Below are 22,898 nucleotides of genomic sequence, written 5' to 3' on the forward strand. Positions count from 1 at the left end.
AGGACAGCTGAAGAGAGAAAATAAGGGGAGAGTGGGCAAAGGCAAGTACCAAACAGTACCATGATCAGGAGTTGATCCTGCTACTAGTGCGTTGAGCACTCCAGTCTCTGTGTAAGTGCACCTGCTGTACCAACTGGACTACTGGCAGGTAGACTACTTGCCTACCTGCCATTATAGCCAAAAGCTGAGCTTTCTGTGACATCAGTTTCACCTTGTGTGCACTAAAACTAAATGCATGTATTTAAACCGGTGATGAAGGTGTTGCAAACCCACCACTAATCCACTACAGGTAAGAACAAGATGTATAGCTAACTAACTAAACAGAAGTTTAAGTTGTAAAGATGACCTACCAGAGTTATTGTTGTTTCTAACGGACACGTCCTCTTCATTTTCATACGCTGACTGTCTGGATTTCTGCAAAAACAAGAACGCATCTTTGTTATAAAATGTACTGTGACATCAGTTCCAAACTTTGGAAAACAAACAAAAAGACACTGTTGATATTTAACTGTAAAACTTAGTTTGCAGCTCAATCTCAATACATGTAGTTAATTTAAGTCTCATGCTGGGGAAAACATTCCTGTGGGTTTCTGTCCTCATTTTGTCAAACCCAACAAGCAAAATAGCAAAACATCCCACAAGCAATTTAAGAGTTCTTTAATCTATTGTTGTTGCATGCTTGAAAATAATACTTTTGCCAGAAACTAGCAGGGAGTTTCTTACAAATGTCATTGTGTTTCTTTGTGTTGCTGTGTGATACAGACCTTCCTTGCTAGAATCTTTCTCCTCTTCCTCTCCTCCTCTGAGCCGTGATGAGACTGAGCTCGGGTCAGCCTCCTGTGCTGGTGGAGCTGAAATTAAACATTAAAACACAAGATTAGACTTGTTAGAAATAAGCAAGCTTTATATTTTTATTTTAAAACAGAGAGAAAAGAACCATCAAACATGTAATAAAGTGACGTACCACTCTCTGCTCCTCGTGTAGTCTCTTCTCCAGACTCTCCTTTGCTGTCTTTAGTGCTTCTTTTAGCCTGCTGGGAATCTGGAAGGGTGGATTAAAATTATTATAATTTGACAGATAATTTGACACAGATAAAGTTATATCAGGCCAAGCGTCTCACCTTGATCTGTGATTTTTCTGACTGTTGCAGCAGAACATCACTGAACAACCTGCAAAACATACAAATGAGAAAAAAAAGTTGCTGTGGAACTGTTTATTTTTCAAGTGTCAGTATAAGTTTGCTAAAAGGTTTTTATTAATAAATTCTTGAGCTGACATTGGATGCATGGCTGAACTTTTGTTTATAGTTTGTGAGTTAACCTACTCAGCAGTGACTTTTATAATAGTTTGAAGCCACTACAAAGTCTATGATATTTTGAAGCACTTAGCAGAAAAATCATCCACACATTTAATTTTACTCAGTTCGGCCATGGCTAAGGGGATAGTTAAAAATACGTTTAGGCTGTTTTCTTGAGATCTCTACTTATTTACCTTCTCATCTTGGAAAAACAAGACTGTTTATTTCCATATGAATGTGTCAACTTTTTGAGATCTTTAGAAAAAACCCAAAATGTCCATTATAGCATAAGAAATGGAGCTAAATAAAAGGTAAGCATGCCCCCCAGAGCCTTTGAAATAATTTCTCTTTTGCTTCAGTCAAAGGTTCTTTTTCCATCAAAGACAAAAATGGCAACGTTCTTATTTTAATATGAATAATTGAAATGTGTTTGGAAGTTTGAGAGGGGATTCCTCATGAAGGAGGAGTAGTGAATCCTGAGACTTGTGAAACATCTGCCCTAGACCAGTGGTTCTCAACCTTGGGGTCTGGACCCCCTTGGGGTTGCAAGAGATTGACGGGGGGGTTACCAGATGCCTACCACCAATTTTACCAAATGTTAACCCCTTTTCATCACTTTTCAACACCAATTTTAGCACATTTTTGCCACTTAAAACCCATTTATGTTGATATTAAACCCTTTTCACCACTTTTTTTCTGCCTGTTTTTGTCACTTCTAAACCAATTCATGCCACTTTTTGCCTATTGTTGCCTCTGTTGACTCATTACTGCCACTATTAACCACTTTTTACACCTCTTTTTGCCCATTTTAACCACAGTTATCCTATTTCTGCGGGTTTATAGCAATTTTTCATCCCATTCCACCTAATTTCCACCCACTTTTTGCACTTTAGCGCAATTTCAGCCATATTTTAACCCCCTTTTACCACTTTTTGTGCCAGTTTTTGCCAATTTAATCAATTTCTGGCTATTTTTTGCCACTTTTAACCCATTTATGTTCTTTAAAAATCCAATATCAACACCTTTTCCACAATTTTTTGCCATTATTATCTAATTTAAGCAACTTTCACCCATTTTAAATATGTTTTAAACAAAAGTTATTTTCATTCTAAGAAGGCTGTTTACTACACAAATGAATAGATATATTTGTTTCTTTGATAAGAGTGGTTATTATTCAGGTCAAATTTAAAATATGATTATCACAGCTTAACTCTGACCATGATTTTGCTGACCCCCATGGGCCCCCTAGTTTGGCTCCTCCCCCTTTATCCCTCCTTATGGAGAGCCTTTGTCTGCATATGACCATTCTTGAATGTGCATGGCTGTGTTCAGCCAGCTTCAGGTACAGCAGGGGTCCCCAATCTCTGGCACCTTCATTTTGGGGGTCGCGGGCTGAAAAGGTTGAGAACTACTGCTCTAGACTCTTTTGAGTGAGTTAATTATATGGGCAGTTATTCAGCCTTTAGTCACTCATATCAATACACAAATCAAACCTTAAGTTTCTATGTTAGCGTTTTTTGACAGACTGAAAAATGTATTTAAATTCAGTGGATTTACAACATTAAAGGTAATGATTCTGACTGTGCACAGATTATTTTGTGCATCTTTGCTCTTTGAAAAACAGTAAGTGAACTCACGGCGTCTGCATGAGCTCTGACACTGTCGGCATCTTGCTCTTACAGGCCTCTGGAGACAGGATGGACTGCAGCACAGACACTAAGCACAGAAATACACATGCTTTAAATCATGATTATTACCAACATAGACACTCTGAGACATTTCAGGTTTTAGTTGGTTCAGCATTTGCAGATACAGAGGAGTTGTGATAGCATGTTAGTAATCTTTAAACAGCTGTACTGACCCACAGTGGTGTAGGGGGCATCAGGGAACTGATCTACAGGGACACTGTCAGGTGGTCGGCCATACGTCATCTCGTAGAGTAAATGTCCAAAACAGAAAACGTCGATGCTCTCCGTGTTCTGCAGACACACGTAAACAAAGTCAGAAATATTTATCATAAACATTAGATGACAAAGTTAGCTAAGACAGTGAAAGATCTCTTAGCACATGTAGAATATCAACAGATTTCAAAATACCGTTTACAAGTAATTATCTTAGACACTGTTCAACTTTATAAATATTAATTTTGGGGCTTTTTCCTTGTTATTTAGACAGGTCAGCTGGAGAGAAGGGGGGAAGATATGCATCAAACAGGGCAGAGACTGAGAATTGATCGACCCATAGCCTCTGTATAAGGGCAGCTGCATTACCTACTGAGCTAAACCAGTGCCCACCATTCCACTTTAAACTTTTGATATGTTTCATATCCATCTTGCTAATCTGACCATTAAAAAGGCAGAGCAAACTCTCATGTTTATGAAATAAAATTTGAATGTTAAAAAAGTAAAAGGTTTCAATTATGAATAGACTTATTTGCATATTTTTGAATGTGTTATTAACTATTAATTATTTCATGGTCAAACAACAATAACCTCACAACATTCAGGCTTACTCCACGTTAACGTACATTTATCTTCCTGAGCTGTGTGAAGGCTGGCCGCAGCGCTGAGGGAACTCCCAGCATGCCGTTCTCTACATCCGTGAGTCGACAAACGCCTTCATCCACGATTACGTTTGACGCATTTAGGTGACCGAAAAACACACCGCCGTCATGAAGGAGCTTCAGAGCCTGAAAACATGCAGAAATATACACATTTAAATTCCATCTTTTCCCCTTTAACACTTTTTTTTCTTTCATTTTTTGTATTACATGTGTTTCTTGTTATAGTCTGCGTTTTTTCTCTTTACACAATAATATAAAATGTCACGTGTGTACGTTATGTAAAATGTAAAAGAAAAAAAGAATGTGTCCTTGTTAATCACTGTGTTTTCACCTCGAGGATCTGTCGTCCATACAGTTTGATGTGCTGCAGTTCGAGGCCCTGACTCTTCTTTGGGTTACAGTACTTCTTCAGGTAACTCTCTCTGGGCTTCACCTGCACAAAGAAAGGGGAAAGTGTGAATGTTTCATAGGAATTTAATAAAAAAAAAAATATTTTTGGCTCATCCGGAGTCACAGAAAAACTGTCACTGCTTTGTAGAGCACAAATTAAATTCTTTTTATCTCTTTTACGTTGGATTGGAGGCAAAACTAATACCCAAATTTCTCATAACGCCAAATCTTTGAACTGCAAAATGATCTGGAGACACATGAAAGACAAAAAACTGGATTCACAGATTAAATTAGATGTTAAATCTGTTTAATTTGCACAAAAATGTGCCTTCATTCTGTTGAAAAAAATAAAGTGTGCTGCTTAGATCTCTTAAGGACAGCTCTGGTTGATGTTCAGAGGGGCACTCAGACACTCTGGGTGTTTACCTTGCATATGTGGTCTCTCAGAGAGCCTCTCTCACTGAAAGGTCTGATGAGCAGAGCTGAAGACTCACTGGTGCTGGAGAACAACAGCGGACACAGATACAGAGTCTGAGAAGAAAGAGAGAGAGGTTTGATTAGGTATAGTCCATGCTTAATTCAAAAGGAGGAGAGAACATACTTTATTAATCCTAAAAGAGATATTAGTATTTTCATTCTATTATTGAATATGCTGTGGTTGCTCCTGAACTCTGGAACAGTCTTTATCCAGAATATCAGGTCTGCTGAATTTTTCTGAACTCATTCTGTGCATCTGATGTTAGGGATCCACCAATATCACATTTTTCATGACAAGTACAAGTACAGACATTTGAGTACTTGTCAAGTACAAATATGACTACTTAATGATTCCATAACTGACCTTGACTTTTTTATAAGTGCATTGTTTTCATTCTCTACTGTATTCCATCCTTTTTATGCTAAAATATCACCAAACTGCAGACATGGCTCAGACTGACCACATACTCACATAACGAGAGGCTAGCATCATGCTTTAAAATCATACTTAGTACAAAATCTGCAGTGTTCTATGTATATGAGTGCTTAGGCATGGTATCAGCACCAATAACCCATACTGGTAGCCTGTAAGGGAGTACCAGTAGTCATACTACATTCAGTCTCTTTCCCCCTGGCTGAATACCTGGCTGGAGGTTTTTACATGTAGTTTGTTGTTTGGATGTGAATATGCATGCATTTTGCGTGTTTATGTCTTATTTCATGTACTCTGCCTGGTTTTGTGCCTAGATTTTGCTCACTCTCTCTCTCTCTATGGCACTGATCATCATCTGGCTGCCCAAGGGCCATATCAGGCCCCCAAAGCTTCCTATCCGGCCCCCAGAAGAATCATTAAATTCAGAAAAGGAGAAAAGAAGATGCTGTGGTTTTAAGGGTATTGTTTGGCTTTGTAACAATGTAATGTAACAACAATTAATATAGAAAAGTTTTGGAACGACTAAACATTTGGTCTAGTTTTAAAGAAATTCACTTGTCAGCCATTATTAGTAAATATTTTTAGGTTATATTTTAAAACGTTGAAACGTTGAAATGTGGCATAAATTGAGTAAGTAAGAGGAAAAAAGGGGTAAAAAGTATCAAAAACAGGTTAAAAGTGGCAAAAATGGTACAAACAAATTAATGAAAAGGGGTTAAAAAGTGGCAAAATAGATGATAAGTGGCAAAAAATGATTTAAAAAAAAGTAGCACAAAGGGGATAACACATGAAGGAAAAGTGGTAAAAAGGTATCCAAGAATTGCAAAAACTGGGTCAGAGAGGCAAAAAGGTGCTCAAAGCATCAAAAATTAACTAAAATTGGCAAAAAAATATAGCAAAAATAGCCTGGCAAAGTAGTGAAAAGTGGCACACAGGGGCAATAATAGGCAGTCAAGTGGCTAACAGGGGTTACATAGTGGTAAAGTGGGTAAGAAGTGGCAAACCTTGGTTTAAAAGTGTCAAAAATTATCAAAATGGGTTAAAGGTAGCAAAAAATGTTGCAGAACTAGCCAAATGAAGAAGTGAAAAGGGATTAAAAAGTGTCAAATATGGGTTAATATTGGTGCTAAATCACAATTGGGAGGGCCTATTCCCCAGGATTCAAAAGAAAATACTAACACTAATACAATAATGTGTTAATTAGCCCAAAATATTTATTTAATTTTTGTTTGTTTGAAAGTCTGGCCCTCAGAGTCTCTGTCAAAACTAAACCTGGCCCTTGTGCAAATTTACTTGATGACCCCGGCTCTATGGTTCTTTGTAGCTCTGTGTTTTAAAAAGTGATGAACAAATTAAGGTTACATCATAGCTGCACACTAATAGGTGGGGATTCTATACACATGCACACACTGGATCCTATGGACATGCACTAATGGAGCGATGGGGGTTTTGTTCTTCTCTCAAGGGTCTCAGAAGTGCTCAGTAGTGAGCTAGTACTTCTCCAGCCAGACCTTAGACCAGGCTTTTATCAGTATGGAGGCTTGCACTCAGTCCTGTTTTTTCCTCTTCCCTTATTTCTGAGTGCCCTCTTGGCCCTTGAAATAACTTTACAAGCAGTAGTAAACTCTTCTCCTATGAAATGACCCTTCAAGTTCCTGAATTGCATCAGCAGTAGATGAAGGTGACTAAAATATAAATCTGGACACTGGACAGTCGCTACATCTTCTTGCCATACTTACAGAGAGGCTGGTCAGCAGCTTCATGGCTGACTGAAGGTCTTTGTCTGACAGGAACTTATCAGGACCCAGGTCCACCTATAACACACATCAACAAAGAAACACACACTGAGATCAGTTATTTTGAAGTTTACTTGGCATTTTCCTGGGAAAGTCCCCTGTTTCACAACTTAAATTAAGGACATACAGTTCTGAAAAGCCTTCTCTCAACCATTGAAAGCCCTTTGAAGCTTTAAAGGAGGTCATCTAAATCAGTTTTAACTCAATAAATATCATCAGCAACAAAAACAAATCCATCATCTGAACAGAATAAAAAGTGAAAGATGAATAAATCCAGACCACATCATTCTGTAAACATTTGTTGCCTCTAAGTGAGAGACTTCCCTAAAGTACATCTGATTGAATTTAAACTTAACTAAATTTATTTGTGCTGGACTAAAGAAACCCTTCAGGATGAGAAGCAAATCACTAAGCTCCATCATAAAGACCAAGAGGTAAAGCCTCTATTTCTTCTTTCCCCTCTTTCTTTTTTAAGGAAAAATCAGAAGAAAGGAATTTAATGTTCTGAGATTTTACTGAAGATTTTTACTCTGTGAGATTTTTCCTTGTGTTGTCTCTTAAAATCAATCAGTCACTGCTCTAAGATCTGTGACAAAAGGTTAAAAGTATAGAGATGTTTTCATTTTAAAATAAAATGCTTGGTTCAATGCATTTATACACTCACGGATCACTTTATTAGCTACACCTTTTCAACTGCTCATTAAGACAAATATCTAATCAGCCTGACCATGGCAGCAGCCAATAAATCTAGGCATGGAGACGTCATGAAGATGATGTGTTGGAGTTCAAACCCAGCATCAGAATGAGAAGAAACATGATTTAAGCCAGTTTGAATGTGCCATTGCTGTCACATTTGACAATGGGTTCACTGAGCAAGAAAGTGTGGAGTTATCGATTTCTTTTTTACTCACCCAGCTCAGCAGATATCTCTCCTTTGGCTGCTCTTTGTTCTTGATTAGAAAGTATTTCTTCCTAATCCTCCAGCCTGAAAATCAAACATGTCACTTTCTTTTCAACTCCACGATTAAGAGTTTAATGTTAAAATTATATCACATCTATTCAATTGTTGCATAAACTTTTCAAAGAACAGAGGAAACACAGTTTGCCTCTTTTAAAATAATAGTAAAAATCTAATAATGAAAGACACTATCGGTGAGTTCATAACACTAAGGGTTGTTGCAGTTTCATCCTAACTTGGTCTGATATGACCTGTTGCTTTAGGTATCTAAGAGAAGCTGTCTGATGTGAATAAACTCTGCATTGTATCTAGAGGCGAATCTAGAAACTGTAACAAGATTTAATCTATTTTATCTCCTAAATTCAATTTAAGGGCCAAAAGAAGGATCTGATGACCAAAGGTTTCAAAAGTTTACTAAAAATCTCAACTTTAAAATTAACTGACACTATCAGACTGATTATCACTGTAATCAAAGTACTGAGATTAATGTGATTGCTTAGTGATGAAAGTAGACAATAGCTAGATTTAGGTTTCACAACACTTTGTCTCACAGATCATCTTAATGTGGCTGTCAGTCTTTGTGTTAACCTGCCTTCTATTTGTTTGATTAAAACAATACAGACAATAAAAAAAGTCAACTGTTATTTAATCCCTTTATATTCAGAGTCCCTGAAAACCTTCTGATGACTTTGTTGATAAATAAGAAATAGCCTGTTGTCTTTACAACATTTCAATAAACCAAAAGTCAAAGAAAGAACTGGTTTTTGCCCTAATTTACTAGCTTAGGACTGCAGCAGTAATCTGATAAAGAAGCCAATAAAAGAAAATCAATAGGGACCTTTTTTGATCATTCAGTTAATCATCCTGAACCATTTCTATGTTTCAAGTGGGGCTGAATGATTTGGGAAAATAATCTAATTGCAATTGTTTTGCCCTCAATATTGCAATACCGATTTAATATGAAATTATTTCTTAAACCCTTCATCTTATGTATTTTCCAGCAAACACAGGCAATAAGTCATTCTATACTACAGTCATGGACGAAAATGTTGGCACCCCTGGAATTTTTCCAGAAAATACACCATTTCTCCCAGAAATTGTTTCAGTTACAAACGTTTTTGGCATACACATGTTTACTGCCTTTATGTGCATTAGAGCAATAGAAAAAAATCGAAGAAAAAAGACAAAATTTACATAATTTTACACAAAACTCAAAAAATGGGCCGGACAAAATTGTTGGCACCCTTTTAAAACTGTGGGTAAATCATTTTATTTCCAGCATGTGATGCTCATTTAAACTCACCTGTGGCAGTAACAGGTGCTGGCAATCTAGAAATCACACCTGAAGCCAGTTAGAATGTCTAAAAGTTGACTCAACCTTTGTGTTGTGTGCCTGTGTGTGTCACACCAAGCATGGAGGAGAGAAAGAGGAGCCCAGAACTGTCTGAGGACTTAAGAAGCAAAATTGTGGAAAAATATGAACAATCTCAAGGTCAAAGACCATCTCCAGAGATCTAGAAATTCCTTTGTCCATAGTGCGTAATATAATTGAGAAGTTTATAACCCATGGCACTGTAGCTAATCTCCCTGGATGTGGACGGAAGAGAAAAACTGACAAAAGAATGCAACGCAGGATAGTTGGAATAGTGGATAAACATCCTCAGTCAACTTCCACACAAATTCAGGCTGTCCTGCAGACTCAGGGTGCAAAAGTGTCAGCTCGAACCATACGTCGTAATCTGAATGAGATGAAGCACTATGGCAGGAGACCGAGGAGAACCCCACTGCTGACAAAGAGACATAAAAAAGCCAGACTGAAGTTTGCAAAAATGTACCTGAGTAAGCCTCAATCCTTCTGGGAGAACATTTTGTGGACAGATGAGACTAAGGTAGAGCTTTTTGGAAAAGCACGTCATTCCACTGTTTACAGAAAACAGAATGAGGCCTACAGAGAAAAGAACACAGTACCTACAGTCAAACATGGTGGAGCTTCAAGGCTATTTTGGGATTATTTTGCTGCCTCTGGCACTGGGTGCCTTGACTGTGTGCAATGAATCATGAAATCTGGAGACTATCAAAAAATTTTGGGCTGCAATGTAGGGCCTAGTGTCAGAAAGCTGGGTCTGTGTCAGAGGTCATGGGTGTTCCAGCAGGACAATGACCCCAAACATACTTCAAAAAGCACTAAGAAATGGTTGGAGACAAAGCGCTGGCGAGTTCTGAAGTGGCAAGCAATGAGTCCAGATCTAAATCCCATTGAACACCTATGGAGAGATCTCAAAACTGCTGTTGCAAGAAGGAACCCTTCAAATCTGAGAGACCTGGAGCAGTTTGCAAAAGAAGAGTGGTCCAAAATTCCAGTTGAGAGGTGTAAGAAGCTTGTTGATGGTTATAGGAAGAGATTGGTTTCAGTTATTTTTTTCCAAGGTGTGCAACCAAATATTAAGTAGAGGGTGCCAACAATTTTGTCCGGCCCATTTTTTGAGTTTTGTGTGAAATTATGTCAATTTTGGCTTTTTTCTTCGAATTTTTTCTATTGCTCTAATGCACATAAAGGCAATAAACGTGTATACCAAAACATTTGTTAATTGCAACAATTTCTGGGAGAAATGGTGTATTTTCTGGAAAAATTCCAGGGGTGCCAACATTTTCGTTCATGACTGTATAACCAACATGATAGTCGATTAAACCAGGGCTGAGCAATTTAAAAAAATATATCAAATTATGAGGATTTTGACTCATATTGCAAATTGGATATGAATTGTTGTATTAAAGGGAATGATAATTCTTGTTATTCTTATATTTAAAGAGAAAAAAATGCAAAAATTAAGCAAGTAGATTTTGTAGGTTATTCTAAAAATATATGGCACTTGAAGTTTTGCATATGTAATGCATAATATCTCTGCAGCAAAACAAAGGTTTTCAACTGGTATTTTGACAAAAATTTCAGGTTAAAGAAATATCGCACCTTTTGCAATTTGAAAATTGCAGCAGGTCATATTGTGTTTTAATCTAATTTGTGATTAATTTCCCAGCCCTAGTTTCAAGCCACAAACACATGAAGATTTCAATCTTTTATTGTAAAAGGTAGTTGAAAAGTACTTTGTTCAGACAAAAAAAAAAAACAAACCTTAACCCTGTGGCGTTTCTTTAATTTCCCAACATTAGGGCCATCAAGGAAAAAACAGAATATTATACATACAATATTTTACCAACTTTTTGGGGTTAAATCTTTTAATTAACTACACTCCAGATCAAAACTACTATGACAAACTATCTAACATTTTCTGGATTTTAATTCTAAAAATGTTACTTTGATAACATTACGTCAGTTTTGTTTCTTAAGAAAAAAAGACTGAAAAATTCAATATAACAAACATTTTCTTTAAAATAAAGTTTAAGCAGGTAGGGGATTATTTTAAATACAGTATTGGACATTTCTTATTCATTCTAATTATTTATTTAATTGTGTTATCACAGAGAAATTACAATTGATGTACACAGCTTTCCCAAGGAAATAACGTTAAGAGAAATTTGTGCAGGTGAGGTAAGGGAAGGGCTTACAATTGTACCTCACCAATTTAAACATTAACAACAAAATGGATTTTGATGCATTATTGGTTGTGTAAAAGTTAAAATTTAACTCCATATGTTACCAACCTTTTACATATCCAATATTGTGATTAATAAAATCCCCCATCCTTCATTATTGATCCTGAGACCAGTGCACTGAGGACTATAGCCTCTGTGTATGAGAACCAGCTCTACCAACTGAGCCAAACTAGTGCCCTAAATAACTCACTTTAGGGTCTTTAATATTAATATTAAATGGCATACCATGGTCATGACAGTGTTATGTCAGTCTTATGCACACCCCTTCAAATAAAGAGTAATCATAATATCTGATATTTAAAAAATGAGCCTGCTCAGTTGTTTTTCTTTAATGTCCATGAGGGACTGTATAATGTTTTCTCTGATGTGCTGTTAACTTTTTCTTATTTTTTAAATGAAAAATGGAGAACTGAATTGACATCTAAAGGGAGTCCTACCCATGTCCTTAAGGGGCTCCAGGACCTCCCACTTTGGGTCTGACCTGAAGTACATGGAGACCTGCTGCAGGGCGATCTCTGAGAAACAAAAGGTAGAAAAACAGAGAGAGTACGCTTTAATGAAGCTGTAATGCATTTTTTTTTAAGACCACAAAAGAAGTAAAAGCACTTGTAAACTGATGTCTACACTATATCTTATACATGTCCACTAGCTGTGCAGTTAAAATCCACCTGATGAAACTGATTCAGACTGCATGGAAATAATAGGAGGTAAAAATCCCACAACCCTGCAGACTAACTTTGAATAGGCTGCACTCAAACAGGCCACTAACACTGGAGATGATGAAATTCATGTTTTACATCCAGAGAATGAACAGCAGCCCTCTAGTAAGGGGTTCAGGGTCCCCTCAGTAAACTGAAAAGGTTTAAATTTCATTTCTTCCTGTGTCTATCAGGTTATTTAATAGCAGCAAAAAAGGCAGGAATGGCAATGGACAGGACTGTGGTTTCTTGCATGTTTATGACTTTTATTCTAAGCATCTACTGGAATTTAAATTCTAGTTTTTTTAGGATAAAACTTTATGTCAATGTCAATGTCAGTCAATTAACCCATGCATCCCCTTGTGATTTTATAAGAAAACCAGAGCCTTCTTCACACCTTTTTGTTAGCCTAGTCTCCCAGCCACCTCTCCAAGGAAACAACATGGAAACGCAAATGTTTGGAGTGATCACATATCTTTCTACTGATTGCATCCTGTGATGTATGTAACTAAGTGTTGTCTTATCATTCTCCTTTGATTCTGTCAGTCTATTTTGATAAGCCTTTTGTTCCATCCAAACCTGCTTATAAACCTCCTCTCAAACCCGATCAGCAGAGGAGAACCCCACAGTCACACTGTGAGATTCTTCTCTCCATTGTGTGGGAAATAAAACTCACTTGAACCAGCCACAGAGTTGGGACTTCGGATATTTCTTCATCAATACTCACTGTTTAATGTCAAAGAGTTTTTCATGTGTAATTTGTATAATGTTGAATGTGGTTTTAGGCTGAAGCACGGGAGAAGAGTCCAAGACAAATTTCTCACTCTGAACAATAAAGTTTATCTTCATCAAACACTATGGACAATTTCTTCCACTCTTACAGTCTAAATTAGGGGTGTTCAAACTATGGCCCGGGGGCAAAATGTGGCCTGCTGCAAAATCTAGAAATTAAATGAAAAATGGCCCACATTTGAACATGGGGCTTGTGCTTGGCTGTGTTGTACCACATAGTTTCAGCACAAGATGGTGCTACCATGCTAATTCTGTAAACAAACATCTCAACAAGAAGAGTTTACTGATGATTTTTTGTGACTTAACTAAAACAACACTGTACATGGTAAAAAAAAATGGCAATCAAAATTATAACATCTTGTTTCCAAACTCCCTGATGAGTTTCAGCAACAAACAGCAACACCAATAACATCAAAGGGGTGGAGCCAGTGGCAGCTGGGTCCAAACAGAGGTCCCTGAAGCCTGATTGGCGTCACCAAAAACCTGGAATTGATTGTCTACTTGCCTTACTAGCCATTTAATCAAGCTTTTGGTATTAGCTCAGGCAGGCTACGGAGTCCAGCTCTGCCCAGATCAGCTGATCTGGTCTAATGCAAGCCCACATCAGCTGAGACCAGTCACTCTCATGCTGCCTTGTTCCCACTGCTTTTGTCTGGTCAGGCTCCACTGCTCTCTCTGCAAGCTGCTCTTGCAACCTTCCTCCGCCCCAGCTCCTCCTTTATTCTACTTCTGACTTAATTAATGTCATATAGCCTTGTGGATATTTACGTGGCCTCAACTTCCTTTTATATTTCTGTATGTGGCCCTCAGTTGAAAAAGTCTGAACACCCCTGGTCTAAATCATGCAATGACTATCAAAAACAGTTGCAATGAGCAATTTGAAGTTATTACAATTATGATATGGCTGATATTTAGGTTGTAGAAATTTTTAATTTATTGATACTTTTTGATAGCATGTGTTTTCAAAATGATAACGTATCTGTTTTGTAGGACTGATATTAAAGAGTATAATAAAAGTATAAAAACACCTAATTTCATAAAAAGCAAGACAGATATAGCACCATGTAAATTACACAAATATGTTGCCAATGTCATGTACTATTTGCTCACTGAAAACAAGAAAAGACAGAAGTGGGAACCTACTTGGTATCTTAGTAAAGTGACAAACCATAATAGTTGCTCACGTTTATTGGCTGACATGATAAAATAACTGGTTCTACAGTGTTAATCAAAGATGCAACACCAATAAAACACCATTTAACACCGGTGGTTCTCAACTGGTCAAGCCTTGGGACCCACCAATAAACTTCCCAGTGAAAAACTGCAACCCAAACTTCTGATCTTTTTTGACCAATCAGGTTTATCTTATGAAAAATATCCAAGTTTGAACCCCAAAAGCTGCAAAACATGCCACAAATCAAAGATGAGAGGCAAAAAAAGCTTGTTTTGAAAGAGTTCTGTTGACATTTCTGACACAATTTTATTTCCAGGAACATATTTGGGACCCAATGAAAAGGGTTTCGCAACCCACCAGTTGAGAACCGCTGATTCAACACACCTGTGTAGTTGGCAGAGTAGTTGTTAGGATCGAGGAATTTCTTCACAAACAAGGAGCTGCAAAGCAAGGGATGCTGGGTAATTGAGTCCAGGTATGTCTGCAGTCCTCTCTGACGCTCTGCTATGAACTCTCTGTCCATGTTTCCGATCAGCTTCTTTGGAGGGAGAGGGAGGCTGATGCCGCACACCTGAGAGGAAGAGGAAGGAGAAACTGAGCTCTTCATAATTCAGGTTTTGTTAGAGATGCATTGGCTGGAAAATAATGGCCAATGCAAATGTTTAAAAAAGGAACTAAGCTGATGGCAGACATCCAGTTTTGTCCATCACTTCATTCTATGCCAATATTTCCTCTTGTGTTTGAACATAAAGACAGATCAGAGTTTGTCTAACAGGTGACATTTTCTGCCCTGTCAAACATATCCTCTTTGATTCTAGGGATGTACGATATTGGATTTATACTGGTATCTAATACGCCGATATTTACGACACAACTTAAGTGATACTGACATAATACTGATGTTTGAACGTAATTCAGATCCAAAACTTCTGCCCTTAAAACACACAATTTAATTTCTAAGAATGAACAAATTAACAAGTTTCAGTCCTTCAAGTCCTTCAGACTTTAAAGTGTAAGTAATGATGGTAAATAAAGTTAGGCATGCTAGAAGCCAGAATTAGATTGGTTGGACAGCACAGATAAATCTTGGTAACTGGTATCTGTTCAAGTCACATGACTGGCCGATGTTTGTCAACAGAGCCATTATCAGCTGACACTGATGTCAAACCGATGCAACGATGCATCCCTACTTTAGGTCATTACAAAGAAAGAAGGAATAGATTTTTACACAGACACACAGCAGGTTTCTGGCTCTCCTGTGTCCTGTTGATTGTAGATCAGGAGCTGACGGGGTCAAAGAGAGACCCTCTAAAGGAAACGAACAGACCAAACCTCAGCAGAAAATCTGCTCACTTCCTCGTCTCTACTAAAACAAAGACAAACATCCATGCAAACTCAGCAGTGGATTATGAGATCTATACTTTAACCCATGAAGATTATTTCTAAGCTATATAATCTGACATAATTTATTATTTATAATCTAGAGGCTTTAGGGTGAGGTTTAGTCTGTAACATGTGGCGATAAGTTTCAACTGCTTTGCGTGTTTATGAACAGTTTATTACATAAGCTTCTTTGTGTTATTTAAATCGCTGTTTAAGGCTAAAAACCAGGTTAAAATAAATATTTCACTAAAAAATATGTAAGTAGATAAACTCTGTTTTCTCCCTGACTATCTGATTAATTATGTCTGGTTCTGTTCTGACCCCTGAAGCTGGTAATGACCTTTAAAGACCATTAACTTTTCACATTCCTGCTGATCTTTGTCTGAGAAGTTAAACCCATGTAGACTCAAATCCTGTCCCTGCTTTCTACAGCTGAGCGGCAGAATAGATACAGATGATTTTTTGTTTTTTTGGACAGATTTACCCACAGTGGAGAAATATCACAGATTTTCAATGTCTGATGAAAACAACACTTACTCTTTGGCAGTTTTAGTCATTGTAGATCTGTTTTTTTAAGTCTCAGTCTAGTTTTTGTCTAGTTTTTTGTCATAGAAAAAAAGGCCAGATTTGCCAGATTCTCTGAATCATTTGATATTATGGACTGCAGATTTTAGGATATTCAGCGTCTTGCCAATTTTACATTAAGGAACATTTTTCTGAAATTGTTTCACAATTTTTTGATGCAGTTTTTCACAGATTGGTGAACCTCTGCCCATCTTAAGCTCCGAGAGACTCTGCCTTTTTAAAATGCTCCTTTTATACCCAGTCTTTTACTGACCCATTTCAAAATGAGATGAAATGTGCCTCCAGAATCATTTTCATTTGTACCCCTAATTTTTCTGCCTTTTGTTGCCCTGTCCTTACTTTTTTGAGGTGTTTTGCCATCAAATTCAAAATGAGCTAATATTTTTCATGAAATGGTAACGTCTCCGTTTCAACATCTGATGTAATGTTTATGTTCAACTTTTATGCTGTTGGGGTTGAATATTGCTGTATTAGCCCATCTCTTCTCCTGATAACTGAACTTACTGAAGTTTCTCAACAAAACCTATTTTCCTTTTCTAGAAGTAACATTACTGATATTTTATTTACCCTCACTTAACTGTCATTTTACTGAGCCAACCTTGAACGTATTAAATGGTACGTTTCCTCCTTTAATTAGCTAATTTAGGTTTATCCAGCTGGTTTCAACATTTGATTCCCATTTTTAAGTTTCAGGTCTTCATACCAAGTCTGGGTGTTTGAGTGAGGATGAAGAAGAGGACTGTCCTTCAGCTGCAGCCAGTATTATGAGTCTGCATGTTGAGTACCAGGAACAAGTAGGACTGAGTTTAAAACCAGGTACAACATTCTAGTCTGCTGTAAATAACACTCCAGGCAGACAGAAGAGAGACAGATGGAGCCTACCTAACAGCTCATCATCCCTCTGCCACACAGGAAATGCCTCACACAGATACATGAACTACTGTTCTCTCAACTCTGTTTGTATTTTGACGGATTACAAATGCAGCAAAACCTAAAACTACCACTTGGGGGCCAAATCTGGCCCATGGTACAGTAACATTCGGTCCACAAGATCAGAGCATATTTCCATTATAGCTGGGGTCTGCAGAGTTTCTCCAGTATAAAAATGTAAACTTAACCTTGATAATTTGAAATATCCTTGTTAAATTCATCAAAATCTGAAAAAGTAAAGAGTGAAAGTCAAGAGATAAAAAGCCAAGAATGTTGGAAAAGAAAAATTGTCTTCTCCTTTCATGTTTCTCAAACTTATGATTTGACTTTTTATTCCATACTTGACCTTTCCAATTCGTAATTATTAATTTTTAAATCATATCAAATCATACCTTTCAGAATCACAGTTTTAAATTTTAAGTCATATTTTGACCTGTTTAACTCATTATTTCATTTTTCCTCATATTTGACCATTTCAACCCCTAACTGGCTGTGTAATCCCATTTTTACCCTTTAGACTGACAATTTAATAACATATTTTGACTTTTAAACTCATGATTTCAAATTTTATCTCACATTTTGACTTGACAAACTCATGAATTTTACTTAAAAACACAATTTTTTAAATTTATATTGTGTTTTGATCTTTTATTTCACTTTTTAAAATTATTGTCTTGAGCTTTAAACTTATCATTTTGACTTTTTTTTATTCAAAATATTTTTTTTTAATCAGTCCTTTTTTATATTTTATTACTGGTGAAAAAGAGGTTGACAGTTTGTTAAATGTTGACCCTGTTAGGCTCTCAGGTAAGACCTAAATCCAGAATCTGGTCCCTGCTGTGACTGAGTTTGACACCCCTAATGTACAGCATTTTACGCTCTTTATCGTTTTATTGTCCTGTTGGGAAAAGGCTGTCGCTGAACATTTTAGGTCACATATTTAATCTTAGAAATAAACACTGTTTAATGCTCAGAAAGAACCTGGGATAAGGGTGCAAATGGGTAGAGAGAGAGAGTGGAAAAGGGCATGTGAGAAAAGATTTTAACCGGGCTGTCTGAGGACAGAAGCCTCTGTGGAGCATAGGGACATAATCACTAGGCTACCAGCACCGCTCTCAATCACATTTCAGACATTCTTCTACAAACTGACAGCTTACAAAAGCACATCATGCTGCCTCTCTTCACATGACTCATCAATGTTTAACTGTCATTGGTGACAGGAAACTACTGTAGGCTGTGCTCTTAAATATTATCACAGATTTTGATGTCTTTGACCACTATGTCCTTGTTTTCAGTTTAAAGTGTAACTTTATCGTAACTCTGCTGCCTGCAGCATCTGGAAATGTGGTTAAATGTGTGGAAACAGCTGTAAAGTTCAGTATAGATAAGTCTGAACTGTCTAGAGCCTTGTCATCTTTGACTTATAGAAGTGCTGACTAGGGGTGGGTAAAAATATTGATTATTCAATGCATTGCAATACCCCCCCCCCAATTCAATATCGATTCCGCAAATCCTCTAAATCGATTCACCTCCTGGCCAGTGGGGGTCACTGTGCATGTGATTCATGTTGTATGGGCGGAGGCTGCACTCCACCAAACAACAACCAACCATAAGCACGTTATGTGAGGTTTATCTTAATTTTCAAGAGGAAAGAAATATTATTTAAGTTTACATGCACTTTACTTTTTCAGTGCTTTTACAGAGCTGTCATGTTTTTTACTTTTGTACTCCGTATGTACAAATAAGTTATTATTGTGCAAATTTTTATTTTCAGATGTTTTATTGCTAAAAATGTGAGGTGACTTACCACGTATGTTCACATGGGCATGAAAATAGTTATAAAAAAATTGTCAACAGGTCATTTGTGTATTTCTGCTTCTTACTGAATCGACATTGAAGCATTTAAACCAGTGGTTTTCAAAGTGTGAGGCAGGCCTCCCCTTCAGGGAGGCACAGAACCATAAACCAGAAAAAAAGATGATTTGCTTTGCTAACTTCTGCTGTGCATGGAGCAAAATGGATAGACTTGTAGTTACTATAGGGACTATGCTATAGAGTCAACTATCCAAGTTAGGATTTTCCTGCATTGGTCCCGATGATTCTTAAGTCACAGTATTTAATTTGCAAAGATGTACAAGCTAATGACAGCACAAGGCTGTGTAAACCTTGGGGTCATCTTAAGACTGAGCAAAAAGTCTAGTGACAAAACTATGGGAATTTTAACAGGAAGTGAAAGGAATTTTGGTCACTGATCAAAAGCAAGTACTAAGAAAAGCTAAAGTTGGAGGATGGTCTGTTGTGGTCATAAATTAATCATGCTCACTGTTAGTTCTCCTCCTCCTCAGCTGGTTGTGGTGATACTTTGGTTGGTGCCATCTATCATGCTGCGGTATTTCACACTGTGGAGCTAAACAAGACTGAGGATCTACAACCAGGCTGTACTCAGACAGAGCTGTTTAACCTGAACTTATCTGTCAGCATGCTTACAGGCTAACAGTGACAGGGCTAACATGCTGATGGAAGCAGGATAAACGTTCACCATGTTCATGTTTTGATTTTCAACAATACTCAGAGACAATAAACCCATGACATAACTAACCAGAACAGGATAGAGCATCAGACTGTGTCTCAAGGAAAGATGAATCAATGACACAACAGAAGAGACCAGAACATTTTGTAACAAACTGCCACAGAGCTTTCTCAAACAGGAAGTCAAAGTTGGCTAAGACGAGCTGGTGTAAGCTGGGCTGGTATGCGTGAAAGGGAAGGGTGTGAATCATCATAATATACACGCATATTGACTCAGATGTGAAGTTATTATGCAACAACATGGTCCCATTAGATACTAGTGTTTGATGCTCAATAGGAGGAAATAATCTGCAACCAATGTGGTGAAGACTGCAGATCTGTATACGGGATGACTGCACCACCAGTTGTCATTTTCGAATATTTCTACGTTAGGAAAAACAAGCAACCCTAAGATAAGCCTCAGCAGGAGTGTTTCTGCATTCACCACCTAAAACATGATAAAATCAACAACTGGTGAGCTTTTACTTTAGCAAAAGTGTATTTTTAAAGTGTTATTATTGCATGATTATGCTTAATTGCTCTTTTATTTGGCTCTATAATGATTGACTGATTGATTAAATTTTATTATTGTGTCCCGGGTGAGGTGTTTCGGGCAAGTCCCACTGGGAGGAGACCCCGGGGAAGACCTAGGACACGCTGGAGAGACTATGTCGCTCGGCTGGCCTGGGAACGCCTTGGGATCCCCCAGGAAGAGCTGGACGAAGTGGCTGGGGAGAAAGAAGTCTGGGTCTCCCTGCTTAGGCTGCTGCCCCCGCGACCCGATCTCGGATAAGCGGAAGAAGATGGATGGATGGTCATGCATAAACAATATGCCCAGCCCTTTTAAATGGGCTTACAAGACACCATTATCTTTACAGAAAGACCAGAAACCAAAAGTAGACGCTCAATAATATAGTAGACTAGTTAAACAAACCATCCTGCCGCTTCTTCCAGGCTTTTGCAACGAAAGAGGCCAACTTATAAATATTGAAAGTAAACAACCATTCCATCCTGTCATCATCATTGCTCCAGAATATTTCAGGATTTTTTATGGACATTTCAGTCATCAAAGGTAATCTTAAATCATCATAGAGAGGACAGTACAAAAGAAAATGGGATTCATTCTCAACTTCTCCCCTAAATCACAGAGTTCACACAGTCTCTGCTCCTCAGGGATGTTTTTAAACCTGCCAACTTCAAGAGCTAAAGGGAGGATTCCTGTTCTTAGCTGGGCATCCAAAGATCTCTGATTTCTTGTTAAGTAAGCTTTAACATAAAATTCAGTATCATAATCATGCTTGATCTGAATATATGTCCTCAATTTAGGTATTTCCAAAACATCGTTTAACCATTTATATTCAAATCTAGATAGTAGCTTCTCTCTAATTGTTTTAATACTGCATGGTAAATTATTTCTATATACATATTGTAACTCAGCTTCACCAAAAATTGCATGAAGCTCTGGAGCCCATGAAGAATTCTTAACTCTTGTCCAAAGAAAAATTTTCTTATTGATCCTGTTATCAGGCATATTGATAAAACGATTCCATAATCTTATCATCTCACATTTCCTCCTAATTGAACCAGGAATCCAACCCATGTCACCCTCAGCAGCCAGGATAGGAGCAAATTTATAAATAAATAAATTTATATACCAAGATAACAACGAATTGCTCTGATTTGTATAGAATCTGAAGCTGTGCTTGATTTAAATCCCCAAACACCAGCAGCATAATTACAAATAGGATTAACACAGGCATCATACAGCTGAGTGTAAGTGGAGTATCCCAAATGTTTGCAGATCTTCAATTTGTTGACAATAGACCCCAGAGCTCTGCTAGCTGAACGAGCTAGAAGTTTGATTCCAGTTTCATAAGTCATAAACTCATCAAGAGGAAATCCTACATATTTATAGTCTGAAGTGTATTCTAAATTTATATTTCCAAATCTCAATTCTCTCCTGCTCCTCGGAATACTCTTTTTTCTGAAATGAATGACTTGAGTTTTACTCTGATTTATTGATAACCGCCATTTATAACACCAGTTCTTTAAAATGTTTAACATATTTTGCAAATCTTCCTCTGATTCAGCCAACAGAGCAACATCGTCTGCATACATCAAGATACTCACCGTCAGTTCTTCTAAATGTATACCTAACGTAGTATTCTTGATTTCAAGAGCTAGGTCATTAATATAAAGAGAAAAAGACTAGGGGACAAAACATCACGTTGTTTGACACTGTATGGAGTTTTAAACCAGTCAGTCCTTTCATCATTCACTTGGACACAGGCAGCAGAGAAACTGTATAAAGATTTTAGAGCTTGATAGAACTTGTCATCCACCCCAGCTTGTAGAAGTTTTAAAGAAAGTAAATCCCTATTGACCCAATCAAAAATCAATAAAGCAAACAAAAGTAGATTTGCTTTCAGAAATTCGTGACCTAATAATTGTTGTGATTGAGTGAATATGATCAATACATGCCCTGTCCTGTCTGAACCCATTCTGCTCATCAACCAAGTATTCAATTGTCTCCAGGTACTGTGTCAAGCGAACATTTAGGATACTGGAGTATAATTTATATACTGTACTAAGAAGGCTGATTCCCCTGTAGTTAAGTGGTACTCTCGGATTATTCTTGGGTGATTTTGGAATAGGTATAATGATTGATTTACACCATAAGGAGGGAATAATACTATACTTAAAACAGAACTGAAACAAGCTGTGGAGTATTTTTAGGAGGGGTGGCGATTTTAGCACTTCATTTGGAATTTCTTCCACACCTACAGCTTTCTTAATCTTTGACCTATTTATAGCAGTGCTTACCTCCTCCAGGGTAATATCATGATTCAAAATTAGATTTGATGAGTAATTTTCTAGAATTATTTTTACTCTCCATGTCGTCTTTTTTTTTTGAGTGCATCACTAAGAAAAGAATCATCAAAATGTTGTGGAATATGACTGCCTGAGTACAGGCTGGCAAAATCTTGCTCCTACTTTTTAATCACAAAGTCCTTCCTACATTCCAGCACATCATTATTTAAAACAACTTCCATAGGTATTTTCTGTTTTCTGCTTGGCCCCAGTTTGTCAATTTCTCTCCAAAATTGTTGTGGATTATTAGGTTGTAAATAATCTAACTTCATTGACTGCCCTCTCCAAAATTTCTTTTTATAAAAACTTTTTTTTTTTTTTTTTATCAAACACACATTGAGCATGTCTGTAGTTTTCTCTCAGATGTTGT

General features: G+C 37.3%; 1 protein-coding gene across 3 annotated transcripts in view; it reads right to left on the reverse strand.

Moving 5' to 3' along the window:
• pxk (PX domain containing serine/threonine kinase) overlaps positions 1 to 22,898 on the reverse strand; it is a 44,617-nt gene that overhangs the window by 12,944 nt on the left and 8,775 nt on the right. For all 3 annotated transcript variants that reach the window (XR_005991697.1, XM_041783033.1, XM_041783034.1), the window contains exons 4-16: positions 14,576 to 14,762; positions 11,965 to 12,042; positions 7,869 to 7,942; positions 6,901 to 6,975; positions 4,678 to 4,782; positions 4,193 to 4,294; positions 3,826 to 3,987; positions 3,160 to 3,277; positions 2,936 to 3,014; positions 1,122 to 1,170; positions 965 to 1,042; positions 765 to 851; positions 351 to 414 (exon numbers count right to left, since the gene is read on the reverse strand). Coding sequence is in view for 2 of the 3 variants with exons in the window: in XM_041783033.1 (XP_041638967.1) it covers positions 351 to 414; positions 765 to 851; positions 965 to 1,042; positions 1,122 to 1,170; positions 2,936 to 3,014; positions 3,160 to 3,277; positions 3,826 to 3,987; positions 4,193 to 4,294; positions 4,678 to 4,782; positions 6,901 to 6,975; positions 7,869 to 7,942; positions 11,965 to 12,042; positions 14,576 to 14,762 (1,258 nt within the window). In the remaining variant the exon portion in view is untranslated. The remainder of the gene's footprint in view (positions 1 to 350; positions 415 to 764; positions 852 to 964; positions 1,043 to 1,121; positions 1,171 to 2,935; positions 3,015 to 3,159; positions 3,278 to 3,825; positions 3,988 to 4,192; positions 4,295 to 4,677; positions 4,783 to 6,900; positions 6,976 to 7,868; positions 7,943 to 11,964; positions 12,043 to 14,575; positions 14,763 to 22,898) is intronic.

This window comes from Cheilinus undulatus, linkage group 3, assembly GCF_018320785.1.
Source record: "Cheilinus undulatus linkage group 3, ASM1832078v1, whole genome shotgun sequence".
In the NCBI taxonomy this organism is placed as follows: Eukaryota; Metazoa; Chordata; class Actinopteri; order Labriformes; family Labridae; genus Cheilinus; species Cheilinus undulatus.